A 23,564-nucleotide genomic window follows, 5' to 3' on the forward strand; every position below is an offset into this window, starting at 1 on the left:
ATTTGCAGACTTTCGTTTTATTAAAACATTTCACGACACTATACAAAAACACTGTACACAAAGGCTCTGTACAAAACTATATGTTCTTTCTAATCATACGGATGTCAAATCAAGTCACTTTTTTTTAAGAACAAAAACAAACTGAACATAGTACAGTAGGCCTTTAAACGGTAATCCAAAGCATTATTGATCCTGACTAGGGAAAAAAAGCGTATTTTTATTGCTCTTTTTACTCCGTCGATCAGCGTTTCACATCATCCCAAAGCGATAAGGCGATAGTAATCTTTTGAACAATGGCTTGTAAGATTTTGTACTTGTCTCTAGAAAGTGACATTCTGCTTTCTAACCATCTAGTGGTCATGATGGTGGTACATTCAGCTTTTTAAGAGGCCAGTGATGACAGATTCAAAAAACATTTAACCAACTCCTCTAACCTCAATCACGAGGTCAGTTCGACCTGTCCCGTCAGTCTGGACCAGTTTTTTATGTCTAGGACTGAAGGTGAAAGGGGGTCAAGCCCTTAAAAATTCTTCTTTTCGCGTCCTTTGTGTTGAATCAACTGCTGAATCAAACCACCCAGGCATTGAGTAACTAAACTTAGCTGAAACTTCTTAAAGAAACAGGGAAATAAAGCCTATTGAACTTCCGTGACAGCTGCAGTGAAACATCTCAGTTCACTTTTTCATCTTCATGTCGGCCTCAATGGCACTGCGACGCCCTCTGGTGCCTCCGTCCTGGAAGAGCAGAGAAGCAGGAAAGACATGAGCCAATGAATGTCATCCACTGCCCTAACACACCAGACCATCAAAGCCAAACTAACTAGCTATTACCTGAGGACAGGAAGTTTGAATTACTAGAACATGCGAGATTCATCTTAAAGAGAAGTGCTGAAATACATAGTTACGAAATTGCAGAGTAAAAGAAAAGCGGAAACAACAGAATTGCTAAACAGTGATAAAAAAACATAAAAGAGTAACGTTTAAGTTAAACCCTTAAGTTAAGAGTAAAAGCTAGTTGCTCACTGCATCATTTTTAAAGTGAATAATTAAAGGAAAAGTTCACCCAAAAATGTTTTTTTTTTAAATTATTTATTCATCCTCATGTCATACCAAATCTGTACGAAGATACACACACACTTATATTTTCAATTACCCTTCCATCCACCGTCTTTTATACTCACCAGGGCTGCAATTATTTGATCAAAAATACAGTAAAAACAGTAATATTTTCAGTATTATTAAACATTAAAATAACTTTCTATTTAATGTATTTTAAAATGTAATTTATTCCTGTGATGTTAAAGCTGAATTTTCAGCGCCATTACTCCAGTCTTTAGTGTCACATGATCCTTTAGAAATCAGTGTAATATGATGATTTGTTGCTCAATAAATATTTCTTATTAATTAATATATTCATTATATTAATATATTAAGAATAATTAAAGGATTAATTCACTTAAAATGAAAATTATCCCATGATTTACTCCACATGGGTCCGGGGGTTAATAAAGGCCATCTGAAGTGAACTGATAGTGAATCAATGTTTTTTTTAAATCCATATTTAAAACAGTACTTTAAAAAAAAAAGTACAATATCTAGCCTCCGCCAGACCACCTTACATATTCAACTTATGAAAAACTTATGTGACGTATGACGTCGGACAAAGCATAAGCATTTTGGACTGCAAGAGGCATTACACTTAAAAAAAAAAAAAATCTTACAAAAAGCATTGATTCACTTCAAAAGGCCTTTATTAAAGGCCTCTCCTTTATAAGAGCCGTGTGGAGTTTATGATGGATGTGCAACTCAATGGCCCCATCACTGCCATTATAAAACTTGAAAGCATCAGGATATTTATTAATACAACTCCGATTGTGTTCATCAGAAAGAAGAATGTAATTTACACCCAAGTTTGATAAATCTAAACTAATCCTTTAATATATAATTAATATTTGTGGACACTGTGATACACATTCTGTAAAAACCATAACATTCATAAGAATAGCAGTTATTTGAAATATAAATATTTAATAACACTGAAAATGTATTTACTGTCACTATTGATTTCATGCACCCTTGATGAATAAAATATTAAAATTTTAATATTATTAATAAAATCTTACTGGAAACAACACTAGGGTGAGTAAATGACAATATTCATTTTTAATGGATTATTCGGCTAAAACTATCATGGAGCTCACAAAGCTTCAGCATACAAACCCGGATATGTTCATAACCAAATCTGGATCAAATGCTCAACAATCATGGAGCGAGAGGTCAGCTCTAGAGTACAGCATCAGAGCTCAGAGTATAAAAATGTGTTTGTTGTCTGGTAAGAGGGGACTGGGAATATCTTGTGATCTTCAGCCTGGATACTTACAAAGAGAGAGAGAAGGAAAGCAGGAGAGGCCATGGAGAGGCTGTCCTGTAGAAGGACAAACAGCACAGTGAGAAAAAAAGAGAGTTCACTATTGAAAACCGACCGTAGAAACAGACAGAGAGACAGACATGTACAACAGAGCAAAAGCAGCAGGTGGTGTGGGAGCACACAGCAGGTATACTAATCTAAAACTCTGATCATGAGATCGAAAACATAAGTGACATGCGCAAAGAGACCAGAATGACCAGACGTTTTACGAGTCATGTCCCATATCTTGATGGACTTCTATTCGGGATGTCATTTAACCAAATAATTTGTTTTAGCAGTAAATGAGGTGGTCATATCGATCACAAGTTCAGTATGGAGTACCGCAAGGCTCAGTGCTAGGACTATTGCTTTTCACTTTATACATGCTACCACTGGGAGATATCATTAGGAAGCATGGCATTAGTTTTCACTGTTATGCTGAAGATACTCAGCTCTACATTTCTTCATGCCCTGACAAAACATACATATTCACTAAATAAAACAGATGGCATAGTTGATATATTAAAAAAAATGGATGAGCAGTAATTCCCTACTATTTAATTCCACAATCTGAATTCTGACTTGATGCTGCCTGAACCATAATTCACACCATGTTTGATCATTGCCCCCCGACTGAGCCTGGTTTCTCCCATGGTTATTTCTCCATTTTGTCACCTGATGGAGTTTGGCTTTCTTGCTACAGTTGCCTCTGGTTTGCTTAGTTGGGGACACTTAATATTGAACAAAATTATTGATTTGACTACACTGACACTACTTTTGGATGAGAGCTGAACTGAGCTGGACAATGACATCACTGTTTTCTGCAGAAATTATGAAATGCAAATTAGTAACGAATGCTCTTTACAATGGAACTGAACACTGAAATGGCTTCAGCTGAACAATGACACTGTTTTCTTTTAGAGTTTGAATCATCATTGAATCATTTTCCTGTTATCGCTGTAAAGCTGCTTTGAAACATTCTGTATTCTAAAAAGTGCTATATAAATGAAGGTGACTCGACTTTTAACCTTAGTTTGATTGCGATAAATAAACATGCTTATGCTGATACTAAAGCGATTTAAAGGGGGGGTGAAATGCTGTTTCATGCATACTGAGCTTTTTACACCTTTAAAGACTTGGATTCCCATCCTAAACATAGACAAAGTTTCAAAAACTAATGTTGGACGTTTGATGGAGTATTTCTGTGTTAAAAATACTCCTTCCGGTTTCTCACAAGTTTCGGCGAGTTTTTTTCGAGTATGGGTCTACTTGACGTTAAATAGAGCGGAAGGTCCTTGTATGGGCTGTACGGGCTCTTCTCCCGGAAGGGTGCGCGCGATCGTGACTAGAGGGAGAGAGAGGAAATGCACGCTGTAAACAGTCTCTCAGGTGCAGATCCAGTCCTCCGTGAACACTTATGACGCGCTGCGCTCCACTTTATTCCTATGGGTGTCGTCGAGCGACTTCAACGCTTCAGCACAGCATTCCGGGAAGGCAGCGCTGCATTTGAACCGATTTGAACGCAGAAATGACGGGAAGCTTCAAGGCATCGCTTCAGTCGCGTCGCAAAGTGGATTTCCACGGTCACTACTGTCACAGGACTTCACCAAATCATACCAAAGAAGTGTGTTTTTGACAGAGCGGTCCTGCTTTGGAAGATGCCGGTGAGTAAATCAACTTCAAATGTCTCTGCTATTGGCTACCGTCGCATGAGTAAACATCAGTAAACGATACGATCGCGTGCTTCGTCATTCAAATGCGCTAACGGTTACTCCATTGTTGTTCTGTATAACGTTACACTATTCTGACTCTGACGTGCAAAACCGTTTTGCTTGCTACCTCTAAGGTCTAGTCACATACAATAGTCCATAAACCGAAGCATGTCCTCATAAACTGCACACAAAGGCCCCTAAATACAGTACATACCACAGAGACGGACATCCTGATGTTGCCGTTTCTCCTGTTCAATTTATTTCAGCCTCAGATTTGATTGTGGATCATATCTGTATTAGCTGAGATAGATGGGTTTCTCCACGCTTGAGGACGTCACCGCTTTGCGCGCTTGTGATTCTTTAGCTCCGCCCACACGATACGCCTCCAGGCGCTCGGTTTTTTCCGGAAAGACTCGGTACAGCCCATATTTCTTTTATAAATATGATAAAACTAAAGACTTTTCGGAGATATGAAGGATGCAATACTACTCTATAGGTACTCAAGATTGACATGAGATTGACTGAAACTGAGTGTTTCACCCCCCCTTTAATGTAACCTTAAATGACAAGAGTGGTGGGAAATCCATTACTTTCTGTTGGATTCAGTTTTCAGATGGATGTGAATTCAAACAAAAACAAACTTTCACACTGGGATGGTTTTAAACCGAGTCTCTCGCATATAAAACATGTTGGAGAATAGAGCGGTTTTCCATCATGGTCATCTGGTCACCCTGGAAAGCTTCTTTACATACAGACACACACGGATGCGAAAGAAAAGGAGGATTAAATGGAATAAAGATGGAAAAAAAGAGAATCCAAAGACTGGAGATACTAAAGGGAGGATTTGTGGGGTTGATGAGTAACAGAGTTGTGTATATATGCGTGTTAGCCGGATGAAGACATGAGGTTTTTATGTATGAGTGTGTGTGTTTCCATGACGACTGCAGCACTCCGACAAACTCAAAAAGATGGTGATGAAATGAGTGTGCAGTCATTTGAATGATCTTGATCACACAGCTCAGTGTGAAAGAGTCACTGAACAAAACCATGCAAGAAACAAAAAAAAAACTTTCACTTAACCTTGGTCTGGTGTGTTTAAAAAAAAAAAAAAAAATGGCACACAGATTCAACAACAGATGACACCAAAAGGCTGTTTAACCCAACCCTTCCACCATATACATAAGATAAGATGATATACACTATCGTTCAAAAGTTTGGTGTACAATTTAAAAAAAAAAACTTTTTTCAGCAAAAGTAAAGACATTTGTAATAATGCTACAAAAGATGTCTGTTTCAAATAAATGGACTTTATATTCATTAAAGAATCCACAAAAATATTAAGCAGCACAATGATTTTCAATACTGATATTAATAAATGTTTCTTGAGGAGCAAACTTAGGTTTGCAAATAAATTACATTTAAAATATGTAATAATACTACTGTTTTTACTGTTTTTTTTCTTTTTCAAAAATCACAATTATTCCAAAATTTGGTCCGGTAGTGTATATCGTATACAGACAGACAGACATACTTTTAGAGCCAAAAATTACAGTGCCGTGAGGAAACCTGGAAGAAAAACTCGGATGCATGTGGCATCGACTGAGTGAGTGTTTGTGCACGGGTTAGTAGTGTAGTACTCATCTCACCTGCAGTGCCCTTGATTCTCACCTGTGAGTGTGTTTGTGTGTGTACATCACTGACCTTCTCATTAGTGTCTTGTTTGGAGTTGTTCCTTTTCCTTCTGGCAGGTGGTTCTGGCTCTAAATGAGGGTCTTTGTGTGCAGGACTCAGGGTCTACATACGAGACTGTGTGTTAGTGCAAGTAACGCTAACCTTACTGTCGGGAATTCAGCAGTTCACTTGTGTGTGTGCGTGAGTGAGTGTAAGGGACAAAAAATCTGTTGTGTGGGATCTATCAGAAATCTATGTGGAGTGTGTGGAAAGCAAACTGCGTCTGAATCAATCTCACAAAAACATATCCAGCCACATTTCAGCCCCAAATCGAAGTTACAGTGCATTCAGAAAGTATTCAGACTTCTTACATTGTCATAATGTGAAATAGTGTGTAGATGTGAAAAAGCATTTAACAAAATAAAAAATAATTTCTGATTGCACTGTGTATTATATTTAAGATAAAGAAACTGAATAGGTCTGTGTGATATTTTCTTGACATTTAACTTCTAATTTCATTCTTCTCATTTTGGGGTAAAATATGACCCGAACAACCTTTTGACAGGCTTTGTGAGATTCATCTTGCAAAGTTAATATAGAAAGTATTTGGACAGTGACACTTTTTCCCGCATTTCAGCATTTTTGGATTTTAAATAAAACTTAGCTCAGGGACTAAGTGCTGAAACGACAATTTGAGCGCAACCATCCCATTAAGAGCCAGAAAATCAATTTGTGCAGATTACCTGTGAGTATTTCAACAATGTTGTGTGCAGTTCGTGGTGGCAAATCCATTTTGAGTGTACTGTCGGCCATTAAGTCAGTAGCCTAAAGACATTATGAGTTATATTTCCTGATGATGCTTCAGTTTGTGCTTTCTCAGCTGGACTGAAATCAGGCCAAGTTGCAGGAACTGGCTATTCGGTGGCATTGTCAGACGGTAGTTTGAGGCAAATGGTTTTATCTAAGTAAAAATTATGTTTTCAGGACACTTTTGAATCCGTGCTGCTTCACCAGATACAGAAATAAGAGCCAATCCCACAGAATCATCCTCACAGATAAAGCTCCATGCTGTGGTGCACAGGAAGCTGATTTTCACTTTCCTTTCTTTGACTCGCGCTCTTCCTAAACCGATTCACTGTCCACAACACTTCACTTCAGATGTCCATGGACTCTTTGATGTACTTTGATGTCCTATCCTTGAGATGTCTGAAGCTTCTAGCCTTGCTCTCTAAAAAAAAATCCCACTCTATATCCTGGAAAAGGATCAAGGATCTTGATTTGTTCTAGATATGCAATTTTCATCATAACTGCACATGCTTTCCAATCAGCAGTCTAGTGTTATTGTTAACTAAAACTACAATTAAAATCTATTTTAAGAGTTTAAATAAAGCTGAAATTAAATAAGATAATTAAAAAAAAACTTAAATTTTATCGAAAATTTGAAATGTTGCTTTGGGAACTTACTGAAATAAGTGAAATAAAAAGAAATTCAAGCTAAAAAGAAATGTTACGTAAAACTCAAACAAATAGAAATGACAAAAGCACATTAACAAAAGCACTCAAATGAAAAAGAAAACTGAAAATATTAAAATAAAAGCAAATATTATACATGAATAGCTACAGACCCAGTCTTCCTGCTTCTTTGAGCTCTCTTTCATCTCACTGAATGATCTGCTCTAATTTTTGTATCATGAAACGACCAGCTATACTGGCACAGACATGTTACTTTTATGTTCTAATGCACCAACAACAAACTAAATGGGAAATATATAAATATAAGTTTGTCAAGTCACTGAAAAACTATTAAATGTCCCTGTGTGAAACACATTGTGTGATTGATGCGTCTCCTTACAGTGCTCACTGTGTGTTTGTGTTGATATTCGCCAACCTTCTCCACAGTGTCTTGTTTCCACTCATGGGTTGTGTGTGTGTGTGTGTGTGTGTGTGTGTCTCTGTCCATGTCCATGTGTGTCTCTAACCTTCTCATTGGGGTCTTGTTTGCGGTTGGCTTCCCTTCCACGCAGACTCTTGGTGCTGATGCCCGATTCTGATGTTTGCATGATCAGCTGAGTGGCCAAGAACTGCTGGATCTGTTCCAGAACATCCCTCTGCATCTCCAGGGCCATGTGGTAGACGTCATGATCCGAGCTGTTATACATCACCGCGTTCTGGAACATCAGCATGATGTCACGCTGGAACTCCGCCGTTGTACGGATCTGCCCAGACTCAATGTTCTTCTTGATGGCTGAAAGGTCCATTGGTCTGAGGAGGCGGAAAATTCAGAAAAAAACAGAAACAGTATTAGCTAACTAAATTCCATTTTTTCCATTTAATTTTCCTGGATTCCATTATGAAATATGTTTTATTCAATTTGTTCCGAAATTCCATTTGATTTTTCCCAATTTCCATGTTTTCCTTTTAAATTTTTTTGGATGTTTAATTACATAAATGAACTAAATCTTTATATATATATATATATTTTAGGGGTGTAACGATACGCGTATTCGTATTGAACCGTTCGGTACGAGGCTTTCGGTTCGGTACGCGATACGCATTATGTACCGAACGGTTCTTGGACTAATTAATTAGATTTGGAAAATAAAAAAGTGTGTGAAATATAATAATATGCGTTCAACAAGGTAGCCCAATAACCAAAACGACATAACAGCCAATGCCCCTGACACCGCCGAAGTGAAAGAGAAAAAAAAACACCAAATATGTTTTAGGCTGCTCAGTCAGGTGCTCGCTTACTCAGTAGGCTACGCGCTGAATGCTCGTGGCAAAATGGCTATTGCGTTTAAAAAACCAGAAATAGAAGATCCTCCAATAACCAACAGGTCTGGTGTTTGGGTGAACTTTGGGTTATTTGTAAGGTATGATGGTGTTGGCAAGAGTGATGGATTAAAAAACAACGGTCTGTCGCATTTGCTGATGGCAGCGGGAATAATTCATGTCATGTCAATCAACTCATTTACGCCGACAACAAGACGATAAAAAGGAGAAACAGCCACAAACTATCCCCGCAGCATTTAGACCGACATTTCCAACTTATTCAAATGGCAAAAGACATCCCCGTGGCGAGTGGTCCATTTATAGCCGCGGATATGAGACCTAACGCCCGTTTCACACACACTCCGTCTGCAGTGCGTGTGCGGTGCGTATTTTTTTCCGTCCCCATGTTAACGGATGACAGCTTTCACACTGCACGCGGATGCGGTCCGTCAGTCCGTTCCAGGAGCGTTCCGTCTGCAGCAGTGCACGGATCGTTTTCGTACCGAGTCTATTTTTTGCTGCGCTGCGTTGCTGCATTAAAGCGATAGAACATTGTTCGCATTAAAATAAACATGTACTGACGCGAAAATCTAGTAATTTCACCACAGATGCATATCATTTAAAATATACTCTTGTTTCAAAGTCAACAGATGGCTTTTTTTTCTCAAGTAAAGCAACAAAACGACACCTTACCTGGCATTTAGGTTTTAAAAAAATGTGCCATAATGCAGAGCACTCGTACTTTCTTGGAGGTGAAAAGCAAAGTTCTTTTTGACCTGCAGGATTTCTTTTAAAAGGGTGTAAAAACGAAAGAAAAGACGAGAGCCTGCAGTTTTTGTATAGACTATTGTAAGTTTCTAATTTAAAATGTTTGTGATTTAAGGCTATAAACTATGTTTAAATGTTTTGCCACTTGTGTGAGCTAAATCTAAAGTATATAAATATGAATAAATTAATTTAATAAAATGTTGTTTAAATGTAGTAGGCTACATAACCTGACTTCTAAAGAGTAAACAAAGAGAATTGGAATTCTGACGAGGCATGTTCAGTAAAAACTTTTGGATTTTAAATAAAAAATAATGAATAAATGCTGTGTTTGTGGTGTGCAACAGCGGATGAGTTGCGGACTGCAAACGCAGCATATGTGAAAGCACTACAGGGTGTGGGGCTCCTGCAACGCACACGCACCGCACACGCTAATGTAAAGAGCTAATGTCTTATTCTTGTAACTACATAGAAGATGGGTAAAGTATAGCTCCATCATTGTTCAATGTAAAAAAACAAACAAAAAAAACATACTTTGTTAGTTTGAATAAAAAAATAATAAAAAAAAGGTAATTTATCTGCCAATTTTTTCTTTTTGCTGTATCAAACATACCGAACCGTAACAAACCGAACCGTGACACCAGTGTATCGTATCGAACCGAACCGTGAATTTTGTGAACCGTTACACCCCTAATATATATATATATATATATATTAAATAAACAAAAAGCATGTCTAATCTCTAGTTTCAGTTTACCCAATAACCCAATTTTGTTTTAATGTATTTATTTAAATTCAAATAATCAAAGAATGTCTAATACATTTAATTACAAACAATTAACAATTTAATCCAAAAAAATAATTTAATAAATATTTATAAGCATTTTACAAAGCTCTATGAATTTTTTTTCCAGAAATCCTGTATTCATTTTTCTGGATTTATGATTTAATACAAATTAATTATTATTATTATTTACAGACACTCCTCCATATCACAATTTAATTAATTGTACATACATACTTTTGATTAATTCATCCAAATTGCCACATTCAGTGACATTCAAATAAATATTTATGACTAGATCCCGCGATTCCAGTCATCTTTTCTACATTGTGAAATCATTGGGCCCTACATACTCAAAAGGATAAGAGTTTCTTATATTTAAAGCAGTCTAATTTTGGTACCTGTGTACAATGCTGTGATAACCAGGGGCGATGTCATCAGACACAGGCTGCAGAAACACACTTGCATACCTGAAACACACACACAAAAATGATACACACATACTACTCAAGCTAATTTCTATATAAAGGTTGCTACTCATCCTATAAAAACAGCTGTGGTAAGTATGAATTACAAGCTCACCTGTGATTGGCTGCTGCCCGCCACACCAGCATGATGGCTTTCTTCCAGATCTTCTGAGCCTGCAATGCTTCTTGATCTTCACTACACATTGAGCTGAGAGAGAGAGAGAGAGAGAGAGAGAGAGAGAGAGAGAGAGAGAGAGAGAGAGAGAGAGAGAGAGAGAGAGAGAGAGAGAGAGAGAGAGAGAGAGAGAGATGTTAAAGGCACTTAGACTTTGTTAAATATAGTGTGTTACAAATAAAATGTATTATTATTATTAGATATAGGATTAAAAAGTAAGTTGTGTTTGCTAAAACACACTCACAATTGTGATGAGGCAGGGCTGCTAGCGGTGGAGTCTGCAGTAGTGTAGCGCTGAGAGTGACTGCCGTATCCATCCTCACTCTCACTGGCAGGAGGATCAACCTCCGAGAGATATGGCCCTTCTCCGTCCCCGTCACCACACTCTTTCATCTCCATCCCTTCATCCACATCCACCTCACTACCTGCATCCTCTTCCTTAACCTCCTAAAGCATGTGAAAGGAAAAAATAAACCATAGACAACTAGGGCTGTACTAGAATAATCGAATAATCGAATATTCGTTCGGTGAGGTGGCATTCGATTTTCAGTTTTGAGATTCGAATATTCGTTTTTTTTTTTCCAACACGTGACTTCCGTAGCGGACTTATTCTCACTCATGCTTGAAATAATAATAAAAAATAAAAAATAACACCGCAACATGTTTTCAATAAAAGCATTGTGCATTTTAAAGATTTAAATTAACAAAAAGTCAGAATAAGACAAAATAAATCCCTTATATAGAATAAAACTAATTGTAATAGATTTTACATTTTGTGTCATTTTAAAAACAATTCATTTATTCTTATTCAACTGTTTATAAGCATGCTACAGTGTTCTTTATTTATTACAGTTCATTGAAATTACTGTGTTACTAATTTAATTTCTGTTTTGGGATTCATTTGTTTTAAAGAAAGGTTCGTTATTAATACCTTATTAAAGTTCTTGCTCTCAACAGACTTTGTGTTTTGTATCACTTGTGCACTGTCTGTTTTCGGAGCATAAACCTGCCCGTGTAATGCGTACCGGAAACTGTTCTATTTAAAAGATTATTAAATGTTTATTAATATTTAAAGAATGTGTGCCACCTGATCATATTGCACAAAATGCAACACTGCACTCCACTGGGTCTGCCGCAACACATTTACGATGGCGAAGAGTGAAACGTGAAGTCGTGAAAGATGATACAAATGCAAACCGACACTATTATTATAGATTTAGCCCCACCCACCGAAGCTTCGAATATTCGATATTGATTGCCACCTAAGCTTCGAAGCTCAAAAAATGGCATTCGAAACAGCCCTATAGACAACAATCATTAACACAGTGTTTTTCCCCTGATGGTTCAAGAGTTGATGAAAGTGTAAAAAAAAATTTTTTTTAAATAAGTAAATCATTTGATTAAAAATCAAACAATTCCTAAATTACTAATTTGTTTACCTACATGTAATGTGAGCAGTAACCAAGACAAAGGTGGTACTTCAAGAACATATTTTAGGTTTTAGGGTCTGGGAATCCCTGTTTTACAGGAGTAGACTCCATTTGCTCACCCTGATTCTTTAACTGTTACTGAATCATTTTGACAATGAAATGAAACTTTTGACGACAAACCTTTCTCACTGAAATCTTACTGAAACCCAAATTTTCCTTCGACTGCTGCTTTGCTGATACCTTTATGTCTTTCGCCGAGGCTGAGCTGTCCTCTGAGTCCAGATAGGGCGTCACTGTCTCTGGCTGAACCCAGTCCTCCCTCTCACACTTCACAGCCGGGCTTGGGGTTCTGTTCTCCTGCTGTGTTTCCTCCATCCCACCTTCTCCCTCTCCTTCCCTCTCTCCCTCAGTCTTGACCTCAGGCTCTTGGCTCTGCCCTGCATCAGGGGCAACAGGCGCCACAGCTTCCCTTGTCACTTCGTCGACCGCTTCGGTTTCTGTAGCCTCCTCTACCAGAACCTCCATTTCTCCCTGCACACCAGCAGGGTCAGGGTCGCCCTGTGTGACCACTGGGGCGGCGCTCTGCTGGACGACAGGCTCTGGTTCAGCTGCCTTAAAAGTCTGTGACTCCCAGGGGCTGGTGAGGGGGTGGCCCCCGACCGCTGGATCCTCACAGAGGGATAGTGCCGCCTCCACTGCGGCTGCGTCCAGAGCCTCCACGGGGTCGTCCACCTGAGACAGAAGTATTTGATTACTTTTTTTCAGATTTGGCAATAGAAAGGAAGATCTTTTCAACTATTTTCTGTAGTTGTAGTTCTGTAGAGCATCATAAAACCCAAAAAACCTTTTATGTAACTTAATAATAATAAATAAAAAAAACTATATTATAAAAATAATATAATAACACTGCTAGTCTCATGTTCTCCCAGTTGAACAAAAGGATCTTTGTGATGAAAATGTATTTTTGATCTTAATATAATTTACTTACTGTATGCCAATTAGTAAGTTTAGTTAAAGGGTTAGTTAGTTCACCCAAAATGAAAGTTGATTAATTAATATGCGTGTTGGAGAATAATATTTTGTAAATAAAGTGGTAAATTATGTTTTTTTTAATATAAACTTGCGAAATTGGGGAAAAACTTTCAATCACAAAACTGAGGTTTAAACCACTAGGGTTACATGGATTACTTTAATAATGTCTTTACTACCTTTCTAGGGCTTAAAGTGGTAGTTGCATAAGCTGTCAATCGCGGGACAGAAACCTTACGGGTTTGGAACGACATGAGGGTGAGTAATTCATGAGAGAATTTTCCTTTTTTGGTGAACTAACCCTTTAATGATAATAATATTAGAAATCTAGGATATAATGCTATGAAAATCATATTACTATTAACTTTCTTTTTTTATTTTTTAGACATTGTCAGCTTATCTATTGCAGCAATTAAAAGCAGTTAGTGAGGACAGGAGATGAAATGAAGCAGCAACCATTCACATCATTATAACCGATCACAGGTGGTTGTATGTTTTTGTGTGTGCATACTTTCTCCTCTATGATTGCTATGATGTCCCCCACAGTCTCCAGGTCCAGTTCGTGGGCCATGTATGACACAGACACCACTGTGTCCTCCTCCACCAGCTCTGACACTTTCCCCTCCACCTCCGCCGGCGTGGACGAACAAGCCATTACCGCCTCCGCTCCAGAACCTTCAGCGACAGCTGTGGCTCCTACACATGCCAACAAACACAACGCTTACTCTTACTATGGTTCATCTCTTTCATGGTGTGCTCTGAAAAAGAAGTGATTATTCTTTTTGAGAAGAAAAACCACATCAATGTTTTTAAACATTGAATTTGGCTTTGGGGACATTACTTTGTAAATAAATTAAGGCTTACATTCGGCAAAGACAATTTTGATGGGTTAAAAAAAAAAACTGTAAAGACATTTATAAAATTACAAAAGATTTCTATTTAAAATAAATGCTGTTCTCTTAAACTTTTTATTAATCAAATATTGCACTGGTTTCCACAAAAATATTAAGCAGCACTAATGTTTTCAACATTGATGGGAACAAGTAATTTCTGAAGGATCGTGTGACACTGAAGACTGGAGTAATGTTATTGAAAATTCAGCTTTGCATAACAGGCACAAATAACATTTTAAATTTAAAAAAAAAAAACATTTATTTTAAAATGTAATATTCCACTTTTTAATGTATTTTTGATCAAATGAAAGTCCGATTTGGACCAAACAAGCTTTTTAAATGATTTATGAGTTGCAATTCTAATCACAGACATTTGTGATTTCAGACTGGCTGGGGTGCCGCTAGGGGGCTGTTTCCAGCATATATAATTAATTTAATGACACTGGGATATTGCATTTATATCACTGTATATGATGGTGGGAGGGGGGTAACAGGGTCAGGGGAGGGGGGGAAGGGGGGGTCATTCCTTCAGACACATTTAAATAAATCTGTCATACAACATGACACAGACAAACTTCTTTTTTCCACAATTTTCTAGAATTTAATGGAAATAGCCCAAACTGTCTGCAGGTTCCTAGAGCACACAGGGCCTGAGTTATACACTTTCAACAATGAATTTATTAAAAAAAACATCAAAAAGCGCCTACTTTTTGGGGGGTTATTAAGACTTAGACAACATACAGGTCCTTCTCAAAAAATTAGCATATTGTGATAAAGTTCATTATTTTCCATAATGTAATGATACAAATTAAAAACTTTCATATATTTTAGATTCATTGCACACCAGAGGTGGTAAAAGTACTCAAAAGTTATACTCGAGTGAAAGTATATATACCTAAATAAAAAAATACTCCAGTAAAAGTAGAAAGTCCTCCATTCAAACATCACTTGAGTAAAAGTACAAAAGTATCAGATTTAAAACGTACTCAAGTACCGAAAGTAAAAAGTAAATATTCAAATTAACTGTAAATATCAATAATTAAGCAGATAAAATCTTTTGGGACTGATATGTAATGCTTTAATTGAACAAATTATAAGATTAGATACTGCAATTAAGAATTTGTTAGTTTTGCATTAATAGGAAACAATGAAGCAGATAACGCAGTATAGGGGTTAAACTTAAAATAGACATGTTCCATAACATTAGCTCCATAAAACAGATGAGGAGCAAGATAGTATTAACTAATTCAAAATTAATTCAAAAGCCATAACCACAATGACATATTACGTAACAATTAGTTAATAGTCATGTGCCTCAACAAGTAAAGTCATAATATAATTTTGCCAATTGTTATGATTAATGATTAATTAAACAGACAACTGAGAGTCGGAATGCATGGCTTTGAATACAGGAATTTACATTATTAGTTAATGTAATATGTTATTAGGGAATTAATGATGTCATATTTAATTAATAGCAATTCATATATTACTTAATCTATTATTCATAGAGAATGTTCATTAGTTGCTGATGCAGTAATCATTAATAAATAGTTTAGTTCTTCATTAGTAATACATTAACTCATGATTATCTGTGCATTAGTTAGGCATGAATTATAATAGTGCACCTGTATTGTAAAATGTTACCGATGTTTTCATAGTAAATTGTGTGCCGCAAAATAAAAAAGTTGGGGAAACACTGAGCAAACGTTAGTGTGGCAAACCTGACTTGTCAGCTTTTCCAAGTCTATACCCGACTGGATCATCCATGAATGACCAGACCGGTTTGGAAATCAAGTGTAATAAATACTTAATACTTGGAGCGGGCATGGGGAAATGTATTGAAGTAAAAAGTAAACTTTGCCTTTAATATTGTAGTGGAGTAAGAGTAAAAGTAGATGCAAATAAAATATACTCAAGTAAAGTACAGATCCCCAAAAAAAATACTTAAGTAAAGTATCAAAGTATTTTTACTTGATTACTTACCACCCCTGTTGCACACCAACTGAAATATTTCAGGTCTTTTATTGTTTTAATACTGATGATTTTGGCATGAATTCCAGCACAAAGCTTCAGTTACCGACCATAGAGTGCGAGATAAGATAAGGTAACTAAACGCTGTGTTTTACGATATCATTTTGCAAAGACTGTATCAACCAAAGCTGAGCTTTGGGAAGAGAAATATGCAGGTCAGGAAGGATAAGGTGACTGAGAGAATAGAGAGAAAGTGATGGAGATGAGAATCAGCTTTGCTTGTATGTTTGGTGCCATAGGGAGGCCCAACCTCATATTCCTACATAGGGCCCAAAATTGCTAGCGGCACCCCTGCGGATGGGATTAACATCTCTGTGTTTATTACAGAAGTGGGAGTGTGTGTGTTTTCTAAACATCATGCTGTGCCTGCATGCATTAAGTATGACATATATGTTTTTTTAATAAATAACTTAGTGGTATAACTTTCATTTATTATTGAAAACCATATCTAAATCTGTTTATAGAAGTGGCTGTTTATAATAAACACACATAAGTGTGCAGAGACATCTAAACTAAAGTATCCCGGCATTGATTTTAAAATGGGCAGTTTCCGCGATTCAGCTGAATTTATTTATTTTATTTTTAAAAACATCGGATACCATCCATATTAAAATGAAATGAAAGCATGCAAAAATTTGGTGCACGACCAGTAGCTCAGGTAGGTCATAAAACACACGAGGAGTACCGTTAGCATAATAAAATATTGGCGCTCACAGACATTTACATTCGGACGAGATTCGATTTCTCAGAGGGCCCTGGAATTTTTAATGAGGTTGTGTGAGAGAAACACAGACATGGCAGATTCAGACAGGATTAACCAGTGAAACTAATTTCTCAAATGTTTTTCAGGAAAACTAGTCTCATTTGAATAGAGTTTTAGTGAGAATAGCACACTTTAAAAAAAATAAAACAATAAAACACATTTAAAAATCTTGGTCACAAACTTCTGATTGGTAGTGTACACCCGGAGTTCAAAAATAAGTGTATAAAAGTCTTCTGTATGAAAATACTTCTGAGGATTTATATTAGACCTGCAGTATTTCTAGTTATTATAGAACATAATCAGAAAACTCCAGCACTGTCTGTGCAGTCCGAGATTTGTGATTGGATGAGGATGATAGGATGAACTACACATTGACAAACAGAAAACAGATTGCCTGAACAGAAACAGACTGACTGTCCTACAGAGAAAGTGCTGAAGAGAGGAAATCAGAGAGATCATAGACCTGTTTTAGGCACAGAGAGGTGGTCCGGGGCTGGGGGGAGCACTGTGGGGGGCTTAGGGGGATCAGCACTGACAGGTTGCTGCGCTGGGGTCGAGCTCTCCAGCAGACGAGATAACGTAGGAGCATCTGACACAAAGACACACACATATAGCGCTACAAAACACACACTCTAAAGCCAAAGCTACTTTCACATTACTCAAACTCCACAGCAATAATGCAATACAGCGGGCGTGAAATCTAAAAGTTGCATGCAGGACGCAGTCAAAATGCAAATGAATAGCACTAAAAGAAATCAAAACCACACCGAACAGCATAACATAAAATTCAGTTTGTTCACAGACACAGAAAATGTTATACGTTGAAGAGACATTTTAAACGCAGATTTAAAGCAAGCAGATAGAAGTGTGTTTTTGTGTTTACCTGCTGTGATATCTTGATTAACAGGCAGAACGTTTGCAGAGGTGTGAAGCTCAATTCCATGAGATCCATTACTCAAACCTGTGGCCACATCGCCTTCAACCACCTGCCCGACACACCCACACACAATATGACAAATCATTCACCAAATCTACAGACACACTGCCCACCTTTAATATTAGTCAAGGTTTCATAGATTAGTTGTACGCAGGATTAATCTAAAAATTATTAAAATTGTCAACAAAAAACATTTTTGTTATTTGAAACAAAGAAATAAAATAAAATACTAATATTAGGTGAAAAACAAGAAATGTCTTGGCAAATTAAGTTACATTGAAGTGCTAAAATAACTAACTGGAAATAAATGAAAACTAAAAAGTATTATTTTTTTTACAAAAACTGAAATTATGAAAGCACATAAAAATGAATAAAAATTTAAACTACAACTAAAAAACTGAAATTAAGAAAAATAGATAATTAAAAATAATACCTGCAATCGTATATAAATAATATCATTGGCAATATTTTTTTAATAAAACCTAGCTGTCTATGCAGTAGAATGGAATTAGTTTTTTAAATTGGTACTACATTACTAGAAAAAAAACGGGGAAAATTCAATGTCTCAAAAGTAAACTATTTTTTACACAGCATTCTAAAAAACGTGCTGCTCATGGGCTAGACGCAGCAAAAGGTGCAAGATGCAATGGTCAAAGAAGTCAGTCTAGCATATGTTATGCATGTATATTTATGTTTAAATATATGTATTGTTTACATAGAAAAACAATAGAAAAGCAGCACAGCAGAATGCAAATGCATGCTCTGTGTGAACGGCCACAAATATTTTTATATATATACATACATTCTAAAATTAATGCATGTGAAATAAGTACTAAAACAGAACAGTGCCCTTGTCAATCTGCCAGATACTCAATGTAAAGCTGTTAAATGTTAACGCTTGCAGTTTAGTTAGTACAAATGGTTGGTTGGGCTGGTTGGAATGTTTTACATTTGGAATATGTTGAGTACCATGGAATCTTTCTGGAAACATTTTTTTAACTTAATTTATAAGACAATACGAATTAGACATACAAGTAGGGTTGAGAAATAGAAAATGGGCCTGGGACAAGACAGACGCAAGCCTGTTTGCTGTGACATGCACCTTAATTCCAATGGCTTAAACTTTGAGTGCCTTACAGTATTACCCCACTCACCAGTCTAGAGCTAGCAGCGATGAGGCTACCCTTCTTCAGCAATTCAGACAGCAGCGGGGAGGGAGGTGGAGTGGCTTTCGGGGCGAGGTGTTTCTTCTGTGGGGAGTCGTCCACCAGTGCGACCAATCCTGACTCTTTAGGCCCTGAACCCGTGACATCTGACACAGGCATGAAGACGGTCACTCCTTGAGCCTAGACAGAGAAATCATGACTTTGACCTCTGAAAGTCAGTTTCAAGTAAAAGGGTTAATAAAAAGAAGAAGGAACTCACCATGGGACTAGCAGAGGATTCATCCGCCATTGGCTGTGACGTGTCTGGCTGCGAGACGTCCATGCTGGGAGAGCTAGACCCGGGTGGAGAACGTACCGTCACGCTGGGGACTCTCTTTGGCGTGTTTTTAGCTGCCTGACGAACTGGAGAGAAAGATAAATAAAAATGAGTTCATCATTATGCAAAATAAACAATATTCCCCGGGCAGCAATAAGCCCAAAGTAATAAAAACTGAAATTTCTTAGTATTAAAAAATGCAATATATCTGCAATAAGCTGCATGTTAAACTAATATAATTTAAAAATACATTAGCAATATGTGGAACTGCTAAACTAATATCACTCAAAATAACTTTTATTATGGAGGCATTAACTTTTAAAAGTGCTGAGTGAATGTAAATCTCACCCTGATAGGCCGCCTCAGTTGCCCTCTTCTTCTGCTCCGCCTCCTCCTCTTCCTGCTTCTTCTTTCTGAAAAGCATGAGAACACACACAATGGCAGATTTGTACTGAATTTAGATGACTGAATTAGATTACAGGTAAGAAAATGCGTTCTCTGTGTTCAGGTTTGACTTTATTCATAATGCAAATAAACACACCTTCAAATCAAAATCTAAACTTTGACAAAAAATATGCATTGACAAAGTCTGAATAAATAAATACAGTATGCATGTATAACATAATAATGTACAAATACACAATACATAATTAAATATTTATATCCTAATATATAGACATGGTTCATCATTTAGATGTGAATTTAGTTTTATACCATGTAAAACTCTCAAAATACAAATATTATTATTTTATTTTTTTAAATACAGTGCACAACTGCATAAAAATAATTTACAATTTTGGGGCTCTATTCACTTTTGAATATCCCCGAGTGTAAACAATGCGACAATGTTTGTTACATTAAATCTATACAAGAGTGCTTGAAACCGGATCATACTGGAAGACATTTCAGAAAGTGAAAGGCTAATTTTTAGCATAAAGAGACAGAAATGACAGCACAGATGTTAAAACAGTACAGAATTGTCTTACTGCTCTATCTCTGTCCACAGCTCCTCCAGTTTAGTGTCCATATGACCTGCCTGGATTAAATCCACCTCTTTCTTCAGCTTCCTGAAGGAACAGAACAAATATATCAGATGTGAGTGGCGGACATAGACAGCGAGAGGGAGAAGGAGGTGAAAGCATACCTGTACTTCTCCTGTGTGTCTTTGATCAGCCTCTTGAGCTCCTCGATTCTCTCTGCTGTCAATCTACGGACGATCACATCCTCGATGGTCTCGACCACCTCCCCTTTCTCACCCCGCTTACGTCTGCAGGGAGATCACATGCCAAACTTGCCAATGAACTTGTGAATAAGATGCTTTTTGCAGTGGTAACAACAAGTTAACAGAATAAAATAATTGCGTAATATAAAGTCTGAATACACAAAGACTGTGAAAAGTCAAACTGGTTCTCCAAATATTTACTGCTTTCAATGCACAAATAAAAAAAATACATCTTATTTGCTGATTATTGTTTTTCATTGTACACAGACCAGATGATAGGACTAGAAAATGTTACTCTTTTGGGTTTTTGCGAGAACAATGGCGAGACCTAATGAAGATGCTCAGTGCAGATGTTTTGAGACCGAGAGAGAATCACTTACTTTGGGGCCTCTGTGGTTTCCAGCAGCTCAGAATATTGGGAGGCACAATGCTGCAGAGGTCATAGACACATTTAAACATAATTCAATAAGCAGATCACTAATACAGATATAATCACTCACAGTCACTAATATGAATTACCTTCTGGGAGAACCAGTCTGGGGGTCGTCCTGACTCTGAGAAGGGCTTGATGGCTCTGCTTACAGACACCCTGACAAAAATATAACAGTGTATTAAGACATACTCAGCAGTAACACATTATATTAAATAATAACATAGTTAGTAGCCAAAGTGTAACACCACAATTAAAGCTACACTGTGTGATAGGTGTCTGTAATAAGATCAATTAATGGCTGGTTAAAGCTACACTGTGTGATAGGTGTCTGTAATAAGATCAATTAATGGCTGGTTAAAAATGAGCTTGAGATGTTGTTTGTTATACACCCTGACGAAGGCATGTAAAGCCGCAACGCGTAGGTGTACCTGTCACCAATTTTTTAAATGTTTAAGCCATGAAAAAATAAAGACTTTTTAACTTTTTCAACACACCCATCGAGTGCCTTGGACTACCTTTGCTTCTACACTGTGTGATATTTTCCCCATCTAGCGGTGAAAAGGTACATGACCATCCAGGGAATAATAGTTTCTGTTCCTCTCAATTCTGATTTCGTTTTAACTCCTATGGTGGCCGATTTAGTGTAAAATTAACATGGCTTCCAGTTCGACCTCGTCCATGAATGCCATCGAGTGTTAAAACGCAATAGGCGAAGCTTGAATTTACGGGTATGTCCCTCTTTGGCTAATATACTTTCAAGATGGAGGGCCAACATGGCGACCGGCTTTCGACCCCTCACCCGTATGTATTTTCAATGGCATATTATCAACTTACCAGAATACTTTATTACTTGAAAGAAGCTAAGAATAAACTAAAAAAGTTACACAGTATAGCTTTAAAATCTGGGATTTTTTCAACATGTATTTTCACATTAAACATGTAACATTCTGCATTACAGTACGTACAGGTCAATAATCAAATAAGCAAGTTTGTGACAATGACCATTTTTATTACTTTTTTTTTCAAGAAGAAAATTATCTTTAGAACATTTTTAAAATCTGAATAAATTTAAAGCATGCTCATAACATAATTTATAATGAAAAACAAGAACAAAAAAGAGCAAATAGCAAATATTTCATTTACACAAGCAGTTCCAATAAGTAATTAAATTACAATTAAGATATTAATAATTAAAGCATTATCCGTTTGATTAGAAATGATCAACGACACTTTATTATTAGAAATGCTATTATTGTAATAAATCATAATAAAATACATAATTTTATATTCTTATCATTTTAAATATTTTTTTGAATATAAAAATAAGAAAAGAAACTAGACTGCCAGTAGGTGGCGGTAAGTCACCGTCTTAATGAGTGAGTCTTTGAGTCGATTCGTTGAAACGGCTGAATCATTCAAGAATGAGGTATTGAATTGAATCGGTGATTCAACCGATTCGTTCAAAACGACGAATCATTCAGTAGCACACTGTTGCTATGAGATGCATATATAATTTATTACTAATAACTCGAAAAGTGTCAGTTGTAAGTGATTCCATTTCAGAACTATTCAAATAAATATTAAACGTGTACTTTAATGCAAATTACATTATTTTGGGTGACCACACCATAGACTGCATTTAAAAAAATAGGACCCCCACTGAACCCCACTCGGGTCAGCTGTAAACCCACTTTTCTCTAAGGGGGATTAGCTCAGATGGTAGAGCGCTCGCTTAGCATGCGAGAGGTAGCGGGATCGATGCCCGCATCCTCCAAGCACCGTTTTAGGCCGGAGTCATAGTTAACATAACTGTCACAACCATTTCTGTAAGTAAAGGACCATTTGATATATATGTATATATGTATACGTTATATATGTACAGAAAATACACACACTGCCACTGGGTAAAGCTCTGAATTATTTAACATTGTTCAGTCTTACATTTCTATGATTATGAGAGTTAATTATTGATTCTTACCAGTTCTGATCGCCGCTTCTCATCACTGAGGAGGCGAGACAGAGTTTCTCCCGAATAGACCATGGTTCGGTCGGACCCAGAGACAGCATCTTGTGTTCTACAGGGACAGTTCAAATTACGATTTTTATTTAAAGCTGTATTTTAATTTATAACAAATGTCGAACATTTGTTAAAATTAAAAATACTAATCACGCGTGTATTTTGACCCAAGTGATCTATTTAAAACAATATGAAGCATTTATATTACATACAGTGAACGTAAATAGCACATTTTGTCCAGGAATAGAAAGAGATACATGTTGACATCTTCTTTGTTATCATGGAGCCGGTTAGCGCAACAGCTACATTGCTCACCCCGGCGTTATTAAGAGCTTTAGATGCTTTACTCATATATTATCAAATACTTCGGAATTCAATGTACAAAGTGTTTTGATTCCGGACTGAAATGTTAACCTTTTTATGAAATAAAATAACACTTACTTCCCACCCCGCTCGACATTTTCGCATATGCGAAAAAGGCCGCGTTCTACTCACTTCCGCCGGTACAATTGTAGTGTAACACCCCTATGAACACTATCGGGTGTCGCACAGATATGTTTCCGACAATTGTA

At 36.9% G+C, this 23,564-nt stretch overlaps 1 protein-coding gene and 1 non-coding gene across 6 annotated transcripts; one reads left to right on the top strand and one right to left on the bottom strand.

The window, feature by feature from the left end:
* On the bottom strand, nucleotides 1-23,557 carry brd8b (bromodomain containing 8b). 5 transcript variants are annotated; one of them, XM_067457066.1, is made up of 20 exons: nucleotides 23,434-23,557; nucleotides 22,954-23,050; nucleotides 21,062-21,131; nucleotides 20,923-20,972; nucleotides 20,465-20,587; nucleotides 20,307-20,387; nucleotides 19,669-19,733; nucleotides 19,264-19,406; nucleotides 18,993-19,184; nucleotides 17,785-17,887; nucleotides 17,365-17,490; nucleotides 13,723-13,907; nucleotides 12,423-12,914; nucleotides 10,997-11,199; nucleotides 10,693-10,785; nucleotides 10,512-10,580; nucleotides 7,769-8,051; nucleotides 5,820-5,912; nucleotides 2,380-2,424; nucleotides 1-734 (listed from the first exon to the last, which is right to left on the bottom strand). In XM_067457066.1, the coding sequence occupies exons 1-20, from the start codon at nucleotides 23,450-23,452 to the stop codon at nucleotides 675-677; spliced, it is 2,592 nt and encodes an 863-aa protein (XP_067313167.1). In that variant the 5' UTR covers nucleotides 23,453-23,557; the 3' UTR covers nucleotides 1-674. The 5 variants fall into 5 exon arrangements, with proteins under 5 accessions (XP_067313167.1, XP_067313171.1, XP_067313169.1 ...); XM_067457070.1 differs by lacking the exon at nucleotides 17,365-17,490; XM_067457068.1 differs by lacking the exon at nucleotides 5,820-5,912.
* On the top strand, nucleotides 22,677-22,749 carry trnaa-agc (transfer RNA alanine (anticodon AGC)). Its single transcript has one exon. It is a non-coding gene; the product is annotated as a tRNA-Ala (tRNA).
* Nucleotides 23,558-23,564: the final 7 nt, after the last annotated feature.

The sequence above is a fragment of the Pseudorasbora parva genome, chromosome 11, assembly GCF_024679245.1.
Source record: "Pseudorasbora parva isolate DD20220531a chromosome 11, ASM2467924v1, whole genome shotgun sequence".
NCBI classification, from domain to species: domain Eukaryota; kingdom Metazoa; phylum Chordata; class Actinopteri; order Cypriniformes; family Gobionidae; genus Pseudorasbora; species Pseudorasbora parva.